At 40.8% G+C, this 19,181-nt stretch overlaps 1 protein-coding gene across 4 annotated transcripts in view; it reads left to right on the forward strand.

The window, feature by feature from the left end:
• Nfx1 (nuclear transcription factor, X-box binding 1) overlaps nt 1-19,181 on the forward strand; it is a 59,210-nt gene that overhangs the window by 12,871 nt on the left and 27,158 nt on the right. For all 4 annotated transcript variants that reach the window (XR_009589981.1, XM_060377921.1, XM_060377930.1 and 1 more), the window contains exons 3-10: nt 202-360; nt 1,961-2,038; nt 4,577-4,682; nt 7,668-7,739; nt 8,538-8,677; nt 10,873-10,972; nt 11,073-11,290; nt 18,115-18,212. Coding sequence is in view for 3 of the 4 variants with exons in the window: in XM_060377921.1 (XP_060233904.1) it covers nt 202-360; nt 1,961-2,038; nt 4,577-4,682; nt 7,668-7,739; nt 8,538-8,677; nt 10,873-10,972; nt 11,073-11,290; nt 18,115-18,212 (971 nt within the window). In the remaining variant the exon portion in view is untranslated. The remainder of the gene's footprint in view (nt 1-201; nt 361-1,960; nt 2,039-4,576; nt 4,683-7,667; nt 7,740-8,537; nt 8,678-10,872; nt 10,973-11,072; nt 11,291-18,114; nt 18,213-19,181) is intronic.

Genomic DNA, 19,181 nt, shown 5'->3' on the forward strand with positions numbered 1-19,181 from the left:
CTGAGTAATCCCTACCTAAATGTCTCCTTGCTCTGTCCTCTATCAACACCGTCTGCCCTTTCTTGGTCTCAAAGTCTGAATAACCACTTACTCAGAATTAGGTATCCCTTTCAGTCTGTTAGAATATCCTTTCAAATGGCTGTGTCTTTATTGACTAAAGTGAGGGGTCGTTTTCTGTCTTTCATTTTTTTTTTTAAACAGGTTCCCTAATTGAGCAACTAACTACAGAAAAATATGAGTGTATGGTGTGCTGTGAACTGGTTCAAGTTACAGCCCCAGTGTGGAGCTGTCAGAGCTGTTTTCACGTCTTCCATTTGAACTGCATAAAGAAATGGGCCCGGTCTCCAGCATCTCATGCAGGTTATTTATTTCTGTTTCCTGAGTTGTTCTCACTCACTGCTTTGATAAGTTTGGTTTTAAACCTAGCTTAAAAATACTAATTCCTAGCTGGGCTTGGTGGCACACACCTATGATCCCAGCACTTTGGATGAAGAGGCAGGCAGATCTCTGAGTTCAGGGACAGTTGGAGCTATCTAGAGAGACCCTGTCTCTTAAGCACTTTATCTCATGTTTTATTACTGAACTTAAGTTGTAGATCTTAAATAAACTAGCTAAACATAATATGAAAATAGGGTATAGTAATGAAATCAGTAATTTTTATTGAAAATGGTAGGTTTCATTGGAATAGCAATCATAAAAAGCATTTGTTGGGAGCCTAGAGCGATGGCTCAGAAGTTGGGAGCGCTAACTATTCTTCCAAAGGTCCTGAATTCAGTTTCCAGCAACCACATGGTGGCTCACCACCATCTATATGAGATCTGGTGCCCTTTTCTGGCATGCAGTTGTACATGCAAAACATAATAAATCTTTTTAAAAAATTATTTAAAAAAAAAAAAAACATTTGTTGGACTAATGAAATGGCATAAAGGGGAAAGGATACTTTCTACCAAGCTTGAATTTGATGCCCAAGTGCCGCATGGTAGAAGGAGAAAACCAGCTCCTGAAAGTTGTCCTCTGCTACTTCCGCGTGTGTCACAGCTCTCGAGAGCTCACACAAAAGGAACCTAATACAAAAATTACTTGAAAAAGTATTCATTACCAGGTGTAGTGGCACACACCTTTAATCTGGAGGCAAAGGCAGATGTATCTCTGAGTTTGAGGCCAGCCTTATCTACATAGCAGGTTTCAGGACAGCCAGAACTATATAGTAAGACCCAGCCAAAAGAACCAAATATGTATATAGTATGTTTAGACATTTATATAACTTGTTTAATTTCTCCTTTGGCAATTATTGTCTCTCCATTTCACAGATCTTTGTAGTGCTATGGGCCCTACCTAAAGTACACTAGTATTATGGGTAATACAGATATTGCTGATAGTGGGCTCCCAGGGCTGTCTCTTTTCAAGTCAGTGTTCAGATATTGATGGTAGAAGTGGTTGAACAACATGGAACCTACTTGAGTCACCATATTAATAGGTCTTTGCAACCTGAATACAGGACTTAATGACACATTCAGCACTGTGAATTTTTTTTAAGAGAACTTTGTTCAGAAGCAGTAGGACAGAATTAGTGCACTGCAGAGGGGCAGCTCTGGGGACAGTTACTTAAGATGCTTAAGTAGCTGATAACACTCAGTGTTTACTTCTAACTACTTAAGTGGTGTGAATAGATTTACTTGTCTTTTTCTTTTTTGAGACAAGGTCTCATTAGATCATGCTGGCCTCAACTCACAGGTAATATGTTTCTGCTTTCTGAGTGCTCGGATTAAGGGTGTATGCTACTATTCTTGGCCAGATTTTAATTTTTTTTTTAACTGTGCTGCTTTTTCAGGGGGGGTGCAAAAGATTGAGCCCAGGGCCTTGTATAGACTAAAAATATTCCCTACCAATGAGCTATATCCCTAATCCAACTTATGCTGAGGAAAGAAACTGTATTTAATATATATTTTCTCTCTCTCAGATGGCCAGAGTGGTTGGCGGTGCCCTGCTTGTCAGAATGTTTCTGCACATGTTCCTAACACGTATACTTGTTTCTGTGGTAAGTTTGTTTGCATACACTGGGACAGTTTTTATTCATACGTTGTACCTCAGTGGTCTGCCAGGCTCATTTTAGAAGTTACTGATAAGGCCTGAGAGTCTTTAAGAAGCTTTACTGTTGTCCTCATGCATTCTGCCACCAGGTAAACTCATAGGCCTTGGTGCTCTTGGCAGGCTATTCTAGAGGTGGGTCCCATGCATGTCTGAAGCTGTGGTGCTGACCTCTGGGTTTTAGCATAACCCAGAACAATCCCATGGCAGAGGAAGATATGTGGGTTCTCTCTCAGTGCTGGCTGTGTAGCAGCTTTGACATTCTAGATTTGAGCAGCATGAATAAAAATAGTGTTTACAAAATCAATCATTTGTCTTTATAATGGAGAGACTTTCTATAAACTAGTAATGTAAACTATCCTTGTATCTTCTCTCTATATAGAATAGTTTTTCCTGGTTTTGTTTGTTTTGAGACAGGATCTTAATGTATAGCACTGACTAGCCTGGAACTTACTATATAGGCAAGGCTGGATTTCAACTCACAGAGCCCCACCTGCTTTTGCCCTCCACATGCTGGGATTAAAGGCGTGCAGAGGCAGGTAGATCTCTGAGTTCCAGGACATTCAGGGCTGTTACACAGGAAAACCCTATCTTGAAAAAACAAAAAAAAAAAAAGATGTGCTATCCTGTTCAGCCCACTTTTCCTATTGTACAATAGCAGCAGCTTTCTTTGATCTAGATGCCAATTTCTCCTGCTAGCAGTATGTCTTTTTTTTTCTCCTTTTAGTGACTAATCTCCAGTTGATTTTGTTTCTTGACAATTTGTTTCTCCCTTTGAACAATGCATTAGATTTTGCATCTGCTTTTGTTGTCTCACTGAAACTATGTTCAAAGGTCATCAGTGGCAGTGGCCATATGGGCTTATGTATATAATTAACATTTTGATAGCATGACTCCCTTGACACCTTTGACCATTCCCTTCATTTAAAAAAAAAAAAAAATTAGCATCAGGTGTAGAAGCACACACCTGTGATCCCAACACTCAGGGAGGCAGAGCCAGGGAGTTCTCTGTGAGTTTGAGGCCAGCCTCGTCTATACATTGAGTCCAGGACAGCCAAGGCTACACAGAGAAAACCTGGGGGGGGAGGGGAGGAGCTTGTTCTATTTCTTTTTGTATCCTACCTTTGTTGTCTGTCCTAACCAATTTGCTCATAGTCCTCTTTATTTCATGATGACAAGCTGTTTTTAATTCCTTGATTCTTTCACTAGCAAACATGTTCTCACTCCCCACCTTTTTTTGGTCCTAGGGTCAAATCCAGGGTCTCTCACACATGCTAGGCAAGCACTCTGCCACTGAGCTATATCCCCAGATACCCTTTTCATTTTATCTCCATTTACCTGTCTCACTTCAAATGCCTTTTTTTCCAAAGGAGGGTCGTTTTGTTAATAACCCCTTCTCACTTTAGCCTCTCCATGTGTGGAATCTATTGATTGTAAATGTGTTATTACCAAAGTCTGAGTTTTGAACATTAATTGCTATTAGTAAAGGAAATGAATATTCTTGAGTATCATACTGGGAAGGTAATGTGAATTAGAAATATGAGGTCACTGGGGAATCAGGCAGACAGAATAATAGCAAGGCTTAATTACCTTAGAGGGTATGCTTTTTTTTTTTTTATGTTAGCTTTTTTCAGATAGTTTTGCCCTGTAGTCCAAGCTACAGGAAGGTCTCCATGAAGATCTGTATAGTGACATTGACTATGAAATTGCAGCCCTTTTCTGCCTACTATGAAGCTTTAGAGTCGGTCTCCTCCTCTGCAGGAGTTTCTTGTCTTTCCAGCTCACAACCTCTTACTGGTTCACTCCAGAGCCTCTGTCCCATTTTTACCCACTCCCTCAGCTCCCCCCTAGTACTAGAATAGCTCCCAGCCCATGGAATATGGTAAGGAGATGCTCTACTCTGCGAACCCTTTTTTTCTTTCTTCTTTCTTTTTTTTTTTCTTTCTTTCTTTCTTAACATTACTATAGACACTTTTTTGTCACTCTAAGAGGATTTATTAGTGGTTTATCCAGACAGTATCTCTCTTTTTTTTTTTAAAGATTTATTTATTATGTATACAATGTTCTGCCTGCATATACACCTGCACACCAAAAGAGGGCACCAGATCTCATTATAGATAGTTGTGAGCGATCATGTGGTTGCTGGAAATTGAACTCAGGACTTCTGGAAGAGCCCTCTCTCTAGTTCTCTAGTCAGTATCTTAAAAAAACAGATTGTGTTCAATAGTCAAAATGTTATTTTCACAGATAAAAATTACTTTATCTTTTCAGGTAATCTTGACGTTAAGATTTATCATGCTCAGAAGATGACTTTATTGCAGCCAGCTCTTTGTTTTAGAATATGCAGTAACATGGTTGTACTGCTGAAAACGCTTAAGTTTTACACTCTCTAGTTGTACTGTGTTGATTCATAAAAGTTGAGAATGTGGTTGAAATTTATAGCATTGATTTTCATCTGTTATGTTGATTCTCATCTGTTATGTTGTAGGCAAAGTGAAGAATCCTGAATGGAGCAGAAATGAAATCCCACATAGTTGTGGTGAGGTTTGTAGAAAGAAACAGCCTGGCCAGGACTGTCCACATTCCTGTAACCTGTAAGTTGGAAAGATAGACTTTTACAGCTATCCAGTGGGAGTACTTAGCAAGTGGCTTTGTGTGCACTTACCATTGTTGTGTAACAAGATGGGATAAAGAGGGGTGTGAACCATTTGCTGAGTCTAGAATCTTTAGCAGCCACACTACATAAGTAGTTAAATCCTTTTCACAGTCCAGTGATACGTAGGTATGATCGTTTCCACTGTACAGATGAGACTCAGAAAGGCTAAGCCTCATACCCAGTCTTAAAATGCTAGGATGTGATGGAACTGGGTATCAAAAGCCAGTGGTCCTTCCACTCTAATACCATGCTGGCTCTGAGGAGAAAGAGCTTCTGATGCTTTATAGGTGTTTATAAGATAGCCTGGAAAAGGCTTTGTGCAGCATTCTATGTGATAGTTACTCTGAAGGTGTAAGGAATTCCATTACCCACATGATTAATTAGACTTTCCTCCAATTGCCCTTAATTCTCAAAGGATTACATTTGCCATCATTTAGTATGCCCCTCCCAGAATACAAATTGCTGGGAATTAAAGCCAGGTCCTTTAGAAGAGCAGCAAGTGCTCTTAACTACCAACGCATCCCTCTAGTCTGTAGATTCTAGGTTTTTGTTGTAGTTTTTTGTTTTTGTTTTTTGAAAAAGACATGAAAGGAGAGGGGGACCCACTAGATTGGGAGGAGGGATAAGAGAAGGCAGTTGGTGGGGGAGGGTAGGCAGCATCAAATATACATGATATACAGGTATGGAGCTGTCATAAATCCGTTATCTATGTTTTTGGCTTTATTGTTTGTGTATGTGCATGCCACAGTACCTGTGAGGCCAGTCAGTACTATCCTTCCACATGGGCTCTGGAAATGAAATCCAGTAGGTCACCTGGCTCAGAGAGCAAGCCATCTCCACCGTCCTGTTATACGTTTGTTTTGTTTTTTGAGACACTGTTTCACTATGTAGCCTTGGCTGTCCTAGAACTCTGTAGACCAGGCTGGCCTCAAATTCACAGAGATCCTCCTGCCTCTGCCTTCCCAGTGCTGGAATTAAAGGTTACATACTATGACTGCCCGGCCAAGCAGAAGAGGTGCTTTTTTATTTATGTATGTTCCGTGTGTGAATATTTCTTCTGCGTGTGTGTATGTGCAGCACGCTGTCGTCTCCAAGGCAGGAAGAAGGCAGTGAATCTCCAGAACTTATAGATAGTTGTGAGCTACCGTGTTGGTTCTAGGAATTGAACTCTTGGTCCTCTGGAACAATAACCAGTGCCTTTAACTGCTGAGCCATCTTTCCAGCCCGTTTTATGTTTTAAGACAAGGATCTCATGCTATCGTCTTCACTGCCCTCAGCCACTCTGTTATCGTCATACCTCAGCCTCTTGAGTGCTGAGATTATAGGTATGATCCACCATGCCCAGCAGAAACCATTGTTTTGTATGACATATATTCACTTTTTTAAAGATGCTCCTCCAGTTTGTAGAAATTCCAAAAATAGGGTTGAGTTAGCTAGGTGGCTGTGGGTAAAGGTACTTGCTACCAAGACTGAGACCTGAGTTTGAACCCTAGGAATGTACATAGTGAAAGAAGAAAACTGACTCCCACTTCTTGTCCTCAGAATCTCCACGTGGGCACCATGGACCATGCACACACACAAACATAAACATACACCTAATGTGATTTTTTTTAAGTTCCAAAAATATTGTAAGTAAAATTTTTTAACCAGTCTATAATTGACACTGATTCTTCATAAAGACAGTATTTATCTGAATATATTTAAATTCCATTTTGTAACCTATTTTTGTTCTAGCTTCTATTCAACATTCTCTTCAGATATCTGGTTCCTAGAGCACATCACTAAGCTCAATTTCTCCCACAACCTCTCGCCCCTGTGCCAGGATTATGTGCCCATCATCTTCTGTTTCTTATCAGCATGCTGTCCTTCATGTCAGCCTTTTCACCGTCAGCCTTGCTGACGTTCACGTCAGCCTTTTCATCATCAGCCCAGTGCCTGGTTATTATTTCACCAACTATTTCTTGTCATGGTCTTGGTGGTTGAGAGCACTTCCTCCTCCTTGCTCCTCCTTCCTTCCTTCCTTCCTTCCTTCCTTCCTTCCTCCCAGCTCTCCCACATGCTAGGCAAGTGCTCTGCCACCAAGAGTGGCCAAGTATTTTTATATACATACTGTTATAGTTGAACAAAGGCCATATAGTTTAAACCCAAACAAAACCAATATTTTGAGTTAGGTTTTTTTTCTGCAATGATTATTATTCAGAAATGATAATGCTGTCAGCTTTTTCTACGTAAAAAAAAAAAAAAAATTATTATTATTTTTTTTTTTTTTTGAAGCATTCTTACTATGTTACCTTAGCTGGCCCAACACTCACTGTGTAGATCAGACTTACCTCAAATTTGCAGTGATCCTCCTGCCTCTGCCTTCTTAGTTCTGGGATTATGTGCTATCTCATCCTTTTAAAAATATTAAGTAGCTTTGAGAAATACTAAGACATTCCATAGTAGACTTACTGTTGCCTGTCCTAGTCTGCTTTTGTTGCTATGGTGAAAAAAGAAAAGAAAAACCTGACCAAAACCATCTTGGGAAGAAAAGGGAACCTATCGTTGAAGAAAGCCAGGGAAAGAGCTTAAGTGGGAACCTGGCTAAAGCAGAGGCCAGTAGGAACACTGCATACTGGCTCTCTTCCTCTATTAGTTTTCAGCCAGTTAGTTTTCTTATAAAGCCCAGGACCGCCTGCTAGGGTGATGCTACCCACCGTGGACTAATCCTTTCCTATCAGTTATCAGTCAGTGTCCCCAGAGGCATTCATAATCTGATGAAGGTAGTCCCTCAGTTGAGGCTTCCTCTTCCCTGTTGTGTCAAGTTGACACCAAGGTTAGCTGCCATGCCTATATTCATAGTAGCACACAACTCTGGCAGCTTTGTTTTTAGCTTTAATACATAGAGATGATTTGTTCACTGACACTTCCTTTTTCCCCTCAGTCTCTGCCATCCTGGACCCTGCCCACCCTGTCCTGCTTTTACGACTAAAACTTGTGAATGTGGACGGACCAGGTAAAGTTAGAATTAGACTGAAGAAAAACTCAGTTTTCATGATTTACCTGTGAGTGTCTAGCATAAAAGATTAGTAAGCAAATAGAAATGAATGGTGGGTGTAAATAAAGTTAGCCCTTGGTACCCCTGGGGACTTGGTTTCAGGACCTCTAGGGATAAAAGGCAATGGGGCAGCAAAATCAGGGTATTTATTAGAACGAACTAGAGTCATGGCCATATGCAGCATAAGTACTCTTGGTCCCAAGAAAATATTATTGTGCTTCTGGTCAAGTATATCAGCTCTGGGCACCCTGTCCTTTCTTTCCTGTGTGAGTCGCAGTGGAGTCCAGGTCTGACCCACCCTTCCATGGCTCTTTCCCTCCTGCATGCTGTCCAATGGAATAGGATACATTTTCAGAACTGCATTTCACCAGTATTAGAAAAGAGCAAAAAGAGAAAGACAGGGTAGATAATAGGAACAGAATAGAAAGAGGTGGAGGGAGAACAGTTGAGGAAATAAAAAATGGTAGGGGGCTGGCAAGAGTGCATGACTGTTGGCAAAGATCTGACTCAGTTCCCAGTGCCCGTGTTGGGCAGCTCATAATTGCTGGTCATCAGTTCTGGGGGATATGACATCTCTGGCCACCATGGCTACCTGTATCCGTATTCACATACTCTTGCAAAAGCATACTCTTAGAAAAAGTTGGGAACAGCAAAGTCAAGAAAAACATTTAATGGGTGTTGAGGGAAGGATGTGGGTGTCACCGTTCTTTAGTCTGTAGTAGGAACTTGATGATGTGTCTGTGTCTGTCTTTATAGGCACACAGTTCGCTGTGGCCAGGCTGTCTCTGTCCACTGTTCTAATGCATGTGAGAATATTCTGAACTGTGGCCAGCACCACTGTGCTGAGCTGTGCCATGGGGGTCAATGCCAGCCTTGCCGAATCATACTGAACCAGGGTAAGTTGTGTACATACCTGTTAGCAATGCCTGTGGGCTTTTCTAGAATTGTGTGGTATGTCGGTTACATTGCAACAAGACTGCTTCATAGAAACCTGAATTAGATGGGGGATCCAAGGAATGGGGATCAAAATCAAGCTCACAGTGAGGCATCTATTTATACTTGCTAGAGTGTCTAAAATGAAAAAAGATTGAAAACCAAATGTTGGCAAGGCTAGTATGTTCATCAATTCACTGATTCTAAAAGTATTCATTGTTCCCTGCATCTATCTATCTGACAAATGTTTGTTTGGTGAGATAAGTGAGTTTTAGAGTAATAAAGATGCACATACTTTGCATGTACACCTCCAGGCCAGAAAGACAGTATCAAGTCACATTATAGATGGTTGGGAGCCACCATGTGGTTGCTGGGAATTGAACTCAGGACCATTGGAAGAACAGCCAGTGTTTTAAAATTCTGAGCCATCTCTCCAGGCCCCAAATAGATTGTTTTGTTTTTTGTTTATTTTGTTTTTAAAGATTTTATTTATTTTATGTATGTGTATTTTATCTGCATGTACACCTGCATGCCAGAATAAGGCATAAGATTCTGGTACAGATGCTTGTAAACTACCATGTGGTTGCTGGGAATGGAACCCAGGACCTCTGGAAGAGCAGACAGTGGTGTTATCTGCTGAGCCATCTCTCCAGCCCCCTTGTTTTCTGTTTTTTTCAGACAGGGTTTTGCTTCGTAGCCTTGGCTATCCTGAACTTGTTTTGTAGATCCCCCTGCCTCTGCCTCCTTGAGTGCAGGGATTACAGGCATGCACCACCACTCCCGGCTTGTACGTGTTCTTATTAGAAGACAGAATGTCTTTGGGTGTGGGTGTAGGTGTGCCAGTGTCTGTATCATGCATACCTAGTGCTCAGTTACAGCCACCGCATAGGTGCTTGGGATTTGAACCTGGATCCTTTCTGAGAGCAACCAATACTCTTAATCCACTAAGTCATCTCTCCAGCACTGGGCTTGTTTATTTGGTTGGTTGGTGTTTTGTTTTTCCAGACAGGGTTTCTCTGTGTAACATCTGTCCTGGACTCACTTTGTAGACTAGGCTGGCCTCAAACTCAACAGTGATCTGCCTGCCCCTGACTCCCTAAATGCTGAGATTGCATGTGTCCGGCCACCACGCCCAGCTGTAATGTTTATTTTTAAAATGTAACAAGTTTATGTTCCGGTGACTTGAGGCTTTCCTCTTACTGTGTGCCAGAAGCAGCTTTTGGTTCTGTTTAATATATTCTGTTTTATTTTATGGATATGATTATTTTAACAGATTCTCACTATGTAGCCCTGTCTTGCCTAGAACTTGCTTTTAAACCAGTCTGGCCTTGACATCAATTTCATTTATTCTGATGTTAATTTTCTGTGCCAGTAGATAACCTAAATTGCCCTTAGGAAGGAATTACCACAGAATTTCAGTTTCGTTTCTACTCTTGTTTGTTGTTGTTGTTGTTTTATTTTGTTTGTTTTGTTTTGTTTTGTTTTGGAGACAGGGTTTTTCTGTGTAGTCCTGGCTGGACTTTGTAAACAAGGCTGGCCTCGAACTCACAGAGATCCACCTGCCTCTGCTGGGATTATAGGCATGCACCACCATGCCAAGCTTGTTTCTGCTCTTATGGGCGAGGTATACATGCATAGGTTAATTTGTGATAAATATCCATTGTGAAAAATATAAAGTGATACTTACCAGAGAAATTACATAGTTTAATAAAAATGAACCCTTGCTTCAAATTTAACAGTAGTGTTATTTAAATTACTAATGTTTTCAATATAAAGTATCAAATCCATTTTGGATATGCTGAAATAGAGATGTAAGCATGCACCCCTCTACTACTGCTGCCAGGTTAGCTGGCAGGCACCCGTGACATATACAGGAGCTTCACAGCCCCTGCTGTTCCACCATTGCCTTAGATCCAGAATTGTGTCCTTTTAACCCAGGGCAGTCTGTTTGCAGGATGGGCTACAGTGGCCCTAAGAGGCTGGCAGAGGAGCAGAGCTCTATTTGTCCCCTGTAAAGCTCTTAGGTGGGTTGGAGAGCTGCTGTATCAACCACATTAATTTCTGCATTGTGTCTCACTAATGAACATTTATAGGTTTTGGGGAATATTGTTAATGCATGGATAGGTTATTGATTTGTCTTTTAAATTGTGTCCTCAAGTGTGCTACTGTGGCAGCACCTCCCGGGACATGTTATGTGGAACAGATGTGGGGAAGTCTGATGGATATGGGGACTTCAGCTGTTTAAAGATATGTGGCAAGTAAGGTTTCCCTTTTTTTGTTCTTATATTAAAGTTGCTTTTAGATTAAAGCTTCATTTTATGTAACAGTTATGTAATTGTCTCTTCTTTTTCTCAACAGGGACTTGAAATGTGGGAGCCATACCTGTTCTCAAGTGTGCCACCCACAGCCCTGTCAGCCTTGCCCACGCCTCCCCCATTTGGTGCGATGTTGCCCTTGTGGCCAAACCCCTCTTAGCCAGTTGCTGGAACTTGGAAGTAATGGTCGGAAAACATGCATGGACCCTGTCCCTTCGTGTGGAAAAGTGTGTGGCAAACCCTTGTCCTGTGGCTCCTCAGGTAATTAGTTAACATAAATTTGTTTTTAAATATTTATGTAGGGGACCATACCAGTTCCAGGGTATCTGATGCCCTCTTCTGACCTAAATGGACACACAGCCCACACATGGTACACAGACATAGATGAAGGCAAAATATCCACACAGATAAAGTAAAAATTAAAAAAGATTTATTTAAAATATATATATATAAATGTTTGGCAGTAATGATGCTTTTTTCTTTTACTAAAACTACACTTGTGAAAATACAATCTGATCTCTCCAATTTTATCGCCAGCATTGTCAGTTCTCTTAGCAGCCTACTCTAGTATAAACACCATATATACTTTTACTAATCTAGCATTCCACAGGTGTTCAAATGTAATCTTTTTTTTTTTTTTAATATTTATTTTATTTATTATGTATACAGTGTTCTGCCTGCAGGCCAGCAGAGGGCACCAGATCTCATTATCGATGGTTGTGAGCCACCATGTGGTTGCTGGGGATTGAACTCAGGACCTCTGGAAGAGCAACTGGTACCCTTAACCTCTGAGCCATCTCTCCAGCCCCAAATGTAATCTTTTTTAATAGGAACATGCTAAAACAACAATGGATGGGATGAACTGAAATTCTAAGGTGTGACAAAATCTCAGCCAGTTAAAGCATTCTAGGAAAGCTTTATAGCTGAGCCTCCTGTATAGCTGAGGTTGAGGGTAATACCTCAGTACTTTTCTAAACTTTTCCTTCAAGACAGTGTCTTGCTGTATAGCCCTGGCAAACTGGTACTGTGTAGCTCAGCCTGGTATCATTTCCTAACTCAGCCTCTCCAGGGCTAGAATGATAAATAGGAGTCACCATCCCCAGATCATATTATTTTGTAAAAAACCAGTAACTGAAGATAATTTCTTTCCGCTTGTTGATATCTTTCTTGTGGACCTTGGGCCCACTGAGGCTTTTCAGACTATGTGTCCTACACACGTGTGCAGTTTGGATTGTGTGCTTTCTGAGGCTTTTTATGTACTTACTAAGGTGATATATGGCCCTGGCTCTTTTTATTTTTCTTAATATTTTTACTGTGGCTGCCTTCTGATCTGCAGTGATTCCTTGCTTCTTCCTCTTTTGTGGCTTTTGATTATTTGGATATAGAAACCAGAAAATTTCACTGGAATTAGATATGAAATAATACTGTGAGTTTTGTTTTCAGAGACAGGATCTTGTATGTAGCTCAGGCTCTTACAGAATTTCACTGTGTAAGCCAACTATCCTCCGTCAGCGCTTCTCAATGGCAGGATTACAGACATGAACCACCTGTCTTACTCAGTAATATGAGTTTTTGAGTGTGGCTTGGTCTTTGAAGCATGTATGGATGTAGCTTTGCAGTTACTTGGTGGTGTCTTTGCAGAGTGAGGGTTGAAAAATAAAACTTTAGAAAAATAAATGTAGGCATCCTATGAAACAGTAGACAGGCTTAGTTCAGTTGCATGTAAGTAAAAAGCGAGGATTTATGAATGCCAGTAGAAATCAGTGGAGAGCCCTATGTAATTCTTTTTCCGCAGTCTGATTTTAAAATTGTATATATTATTTATTATTTTTAGGTTTTTCTTTGGTTTGGTTTGGATACAGTCTCGTGTAGCCCAGGCTAACCTTGAACTTTCTTTGTGTGTGAAATAAAGACCACGCTCCTGGAAGAGCTTTTATACCAGCTTCACAGCACAGAAGCCCTATCCTGAGGTTCAGCTACGCTGCTGGCAATAAGAGAAAAACTAGTGATGGGTAGTGAAAGAGTACAGCAGGAGACAGCAGTAAGCTGTGCTGCTGGACCTTGGTAACTATGCCACCGCTGATATTTCTACTTAGCCCAGGCTAAGCTCTACTTTATCACTCGGCTACATCTCCATCCCCTAACAGACTGTTGTATATTTATTTTCTTTGGTTTTTAATCACTTGATTCTCATTAAAATTTTCAAACAATATGGAAATATGTGGGAGAAAATTGAGTTACTGTACACCTTTCTGACTTCACAAGTACTACTCTACTGGTTTTTAAGACAGTCTCATGTCTCATATGCTTGTGTCTCATATGCTTGTGTTTATGACTTTTCCTAAGTGCTGTTGTGCCAACTTGCTTTTTGTACTTGATAACATAGAGGACAGAGATCAGTTATCATCAGACATGGGCTCTGATGAACTTTGCTCTTTGGCTAGACTGTCTGGCCCAGCCTGGCTGCTAGGTGGCTGTTACAGATCCAAACTTAGGTCTTCAAAACAGTAAACACTTTACCTAATAAGCTATCTCCCCATCCTAATGAAATATTTTGTTGATAATATTTGGTCAGTATTTAAAAAAACTTTTTTGAAACTTATTTCTTCTAAAAAGAAATAACTAAGCTAATCTTTTAAGTTGGTGTAATGGTATATGCTTGTAATTCCAGCATGCTACCCTAGTACTGGAGGCAGAAAGATTAGGACTAAGGGCCAACCAAAGCTACATGAGGCTTGTCTCAAAAAAAGAGGAAGGAAAGAATAGAATGTGGTGATACAGACCTGTAACCCCAGCACTTGAGAGGTGGAAGCCTAAGGGCCCTTTAGAAAATAATAGATGCTCTTAATTAACAACAATTCACCAAATCAGGCATGGTGACGCACACCTGTGATCCCAGCCTTGGGAGGCAGAAGCAGGCAGATCTCTGAGTTCAAGGACAGCCTGCTCTACAGAGTGAGTCCAGGACAGCCAAGGCCACAAAAAGAAACCCTATCTCAAAAAAAAACAAAAGAAGAGCAATTCATTAGTCCATAGTATAGGCCAGCTATTTCACTAGAAAAATGCCAGGGAAAGAGATGTCTAAAAGGAGCCTTTGTGGAATCAGGATAAATCTCAAAGACTGTCCTCTTAGCCATATTTAATAGGATCAGACTGCTGAGAAGTCTGTGCTCTGGGTATAGTTTAAAAAATAAAAATTTAAATTTAAAAAGAAAAAAGCAAATTGTTGGGTCAATGGAGCCTCAGTGTGGTCCAGACAAGGCACAAAATTTAAAGAGGTGGTTGGGAAAAAACCTGCTAAAATAGCTGTCATCCTGTTGAAGTGTGTACTTCTAAGGCTTTGCTGCCCAAAAAACACTAGTGACTTCATACTGTAAGGGAAGTGGATAGCTCTAAAGTAGTCTGACCACTTCACAAAACAAGTAAATCAACAACTAAAAATGCTGGATATGTTATCACAAACCTTTAATCCCAGCACTTACTTGGGACACAAAGGCAGCAAGTCTCTGTGAGCTAGAAGCCAGTCTACCCAGTCTGTTTAAAGAGTGCCTGGCCAGGCAACATGAGACAATGTCTCAAAAGAAAAAAAAGCTATGGAAGTTCAGTGCTACCTGGTGGTGGTGGCAGCAGCATACACAGGTAGAACTCTGAGTTCAGGGACAGCCAGGGCTACACAGAGAAATCCTAGCTTGAAAAGCCAAAAAAAAAAAACAGTTCAGTGGGGTAGGTAAAGGCACTTGCCACCAGAGCTCATACATGGTGGAAGGAGAAAACAGATTCCCACAAATTGTCTTATGACCTCTATAAGAGTGCCATGGCACTCCCATGCTCATCCACTCAACATACATACACTGTAAATAAGTAGATGGGTGGGTGGATAAATGCTTTTTTTTTTTTTTAAGCTATGGAAAAGGGAGACTCTTTAGGCAATCCATCGTATGCAGAGAAGCAAAGCAAGGAAAGCAGCAACAGAAACTGCTTATGAGAGTAATCAGATATCAGACTTAGGAAAAACTTCAAGGTACCCGTTATGTTCACTGAGCCAAAGGAAACCATGTTAAAGAGGTAAAAGAAGGTATAAGGTAGAGTCACATCAAATAGAGAATATCAATAAAGAAAAAGAAACTGGAGTCAGGCATGGTACTTTACGTACACAGTACTCCTAGCACTGTAGAAGTAGAAGCAAGAGAATTAGGAGTTCAGATCATCCTCAGTACAGCGTGACCTAAAAGCCATCCTGGGATACAGGAGAAAGGCATATTACAGAAACACAAATTTCAGAGTGGTGGCATATACCCATAATCCTAGCATTCAGGAGACTGAGATGGAAGGATCTTGACTTAGAGCCTGTCTGTCCTAGGAGGCTGTGTATTGAGACTGTTTAAAAACAAAAAGAACCAAATGGAAATTTTGGAGTTGAAAAGTTTAACAACTAAATTTAAAGGTGCTCCGCAAGTGGTGTGACCTGACAGAAGAAATGATAGATAATACGAGGGATTGCTTACCTGGTGTGTATGTTATAGACTCTGGTTTCAATCCCAAGTAACAAAAAAGGGGTTGGGGGGTGAGAGCTAAAGATGTAGCTCAGTAGAGTGCTTCCCTGACCTGCAGAAAGTGCTGGATTTGATCCCCAGCACTTTATAAAAATTTATATACAGTACGTAGCTATAATTCCAGCACTCAGGAGCATTTGTGAGTTTGGGGCCATCTTTGACTACGTAAATGCCAATCAGAAGTTCAAGGTTAGTCTCAGCTACATAGCAAATTTGAAGTAATTCAGAGATACACAAAACCCTGTCTTAGAAAAAAATAAGTGGAGCCCAGGGTGGTAGCTCACACCTTTAATCCCAGCACTTAGGAGACAGAGGCATGCGGATCTCTGAGTTCAAGGCCAGTCTGGTCTCAAGTTTCAGGACAGCCAGGAATACACAGAGAAACCCTGTTTTGAAAATCAAAAAAAGAAACAGGGAAGGGAGAATAAAAAGAAAAGAGGGGGGCTGGAGAGATGGCTCAGAGGTCAAGAGCACTGTCTGCTCTTCCGAAGGTCCTGAGTTCAATTCCCAGAAATCACATGGTGGCTCACAGTCATCTATAATGAGTTCTGTGCATACATAATAAATAAATAAATAAATAAGTAAGTAAATAAGTAAGTAAATAAGTAAATAAATAAATAAGTAAATAAATATTTAAAAAAAAAAGGAAAAGAGGGCTGGAGAGATGGCTCAGAGGTTAAGAGCACTGGCTAGCTGTTCTTCCAAAAGTCCTGAATTCAATTCCCAGCGACCACATGGTAGCTCACAACCATCTATACATGAGATCTGGTGCCCCCTTCTGGCATGCAGGCATACATGCAGGCAGAACACTATATACATAGTAGATATATAAATCTTTAAAAAAAAAAATAGAGCCTCATGAAAATGTTATTAAACACATTGTTATACATAGAGAAAGGACTAAGAGGACGGTTGGAAAGAAAAGAAAAATGCTTGAATAATGGGTGAAACTCATATTTATTGGAAAACATGTATCAAGAAAGTCATCCATGCAAAGAAATTGATGCCCAGACAGGTAATAAAAATATTTACAATCAAAAACAAAAAGATAGTTTTAAAAGCATCAAGAGAAGATAAGTTATGACCTACAAGAGAACTCCTTCCTATTCGATCACTTATGAGTTTGTCATAGAAGCCATTCAGAGAACATCACAGGTAGACAACATATTCAAAGTACTGAAAGGAAAAAGAGGAAAAGTAAGACACTTCTAACAAGACTCTTGTGTGTAGTTAGGCAATCTTTTGAAAGTGATATAAGCAAAAACTGTAGATTCGTTGCTAGCCTTACAGTAAATAAATACTAAATGTAATTCTGCAGGCTAAAAGCAAGTAAACACAGATAGAAATTCAAGTCCACTTCAAAAAAAATAGAGTACTAGAAAAGTCATTTTAAAGGATAGAGTAGAATTGTCTTCCTGGCTGAGACTGTTAGCTCAGCGGGTAGACTTCTTCCTAGCGTGAGTGAAGCTGTGGGCTCAGTCCTTAGCACCACACAAACCAAGTCCCAGTACTTGAGAAGTAGAAGCAGAGAATTTGCTGGTCAATGTTACCCTGAACTACATTGTATTTTTCAGACCATGTCTTCCAAAACAAAACTATATTTTTCTTTCCAGTTGACTTTAAAAGCAAGTGCTGCTGGCAGTAGTGAGATAGCTCAGTGTTTAAAGGTGCTGCTGCCAAGATGAATGACTGTTTTCAGTTGCTGGGACCCACTGGTGGACAGAGGGAACTGACTCCTGCAAGTTGTCCTCAGACCTCCACATTGTCTCATTTCATACACATACACACACAAACGGTGTCACTTGCCTTTTCCCAGCACTCAGGAAGCAGAGGCAGGCAGGTCTCAGAGTTCAAGATCAACTAGGTCTCTGCATACACTGTGGCATGTGTGCACATCACACACTATAAATAATAAATGTAAATTCATGGCTTGTTTTGAGACAGGATCTCACTGTGTACCTCTGGCTATCCTAAAACTTACTCTCTAGACCAGGCTAGCCTCAAACTTAGTGATCTGCCTGTCTCTGTCTCCCTGAGTGCTGATATTAAAGGCATGTGTCACCACTCCTGGCTTAAATATAAATGGGATAAATATAAGCTATATAAAAGAATTAATGTAAGGGAGCCGCTGAGTTGGACTGGGAGTATAACTCCCAGTTATACATGCACAATCTCCTGGGATCATCCTCAGCATTGCAAAAATAAAGACAACTCTGGTTGACCTCCCTTGAGCCTCTGAAAGAGGACTTGTCCTGGGTCTGGGAGGTCCGAATCTAATACAAAGCAAAGGTCCAAAGTCTGCTCTGCCTCAGCATATTCCAGTGACTGGTGTTAGGTTGTGTCTCTGGAAGCACCCAGCCTACTGGATGAAGGGAGCTGAGGACAAAGCACTAACCCCTTCCTTGCTCCCCCAGCTCTGACTCTGGAGTTACTCAAAGTAGAGGTGAAAATAACAGCGTTGGTAATAAATTTGGAAATGTCAAAATAAGTCACTGCAGTTTTCACTGCCAATTCTTTTCCTTTTTATTGAAGATTTCATTCATACCTGTGAAAAGCTCTGTCATGAAGGAGACTGTGGGCCATGCTCTCGCACATCAGTTATTTCCTGTAGATGCTCTTTCAAAACCAAGGTAAGTCTAAAGACTGTTAGAATCGCTGTTGTCATTACCTTTTAAAATGGTGATTGCCCAGTTTCACCGTGGTGTGTGATTCACTGACCTCCACCAGTGTACCATGGATAGGCTGGAAAGTGAGGCGGCATCACCAAGTGCACTTGTAAAGGAAGAAACAGAAATCACTGCTGTGATTTAGCCACATGAGAGCTGGACATGGCCCACAAAGCTCCTCACTTCATTCTCATCGGAGCTGAAGGCCAGTGGGCCCCAGAACCAGTCACAGCTTGCTAATTTGGTAGACTCTGAAAACTGTCATAGTCATGGTTGTAGTTTTATTGCCAGGAAAGGACACAGATTAGAATTAGTAGATGAAACATGTAGGAAAGAATCCAAGAAAGGACCAAATGTGAAGCTTCATCTTTCTTTCCACATGGAATCAGGACAGCATTTCCTTCTCTGTATCTGTGTGTGGTGATATGTAGGGAATGTTCCAGCCAGGAAGGCTCCCAAAAGCCGGTGGGTCTAGAATGTTTACCGTCATACTCTGTGACCCTAAGACTATTCGCTGTGACAAGCCTGTTTCTGTGCCATATGTTCAGACTTTCCAGTTGACACAAGCCAGAGACAAATAATGGCATTTAACCAAAACAGTACCTCTTGAGAGTCAAGTCCAGAAGGCAGATTTCAGTTTCTGATTTTATTCCTAGGTAGTGTGTCTGGGCACACTAGAGAGAGGGACAGCTGGCCATTTTGGAGTTAGACTTTAGTGCCCATTTCTATCTTTAACCAGAAGAGTTAAAGATAGCTGTCTTGGGATAGAGCCTTCTAAGTAATGAGCTGTCCTGTCATTTCAGTGCCTATCAGGACTTCCTCTGAAGAGCTGGGGTGGAGACAGACCCCAGCATTTGATTGTTTTTCCTAAAGTAGCCAAGGTCTGGGCAACAACTGATTCCCAAATAATTTTGAGGACTTAGTTAGCTTCAG

The sequence above is a fragment of the Meriones unguiculatus genome, chromosome 1 (genome assembly GCF_030254825.1).
Source record: "Meriones unguiculatus strain TT.TT164.6M chromosome 1, Bangor_MerUng_6.1, whole genome shotgun sequence".
Taxonomy (NCBI): Eukaryota; Metazoa; Chordata; class Mammalia; order Rodentia; family Muridae; genus Meriones; species Meriones unguiculatus.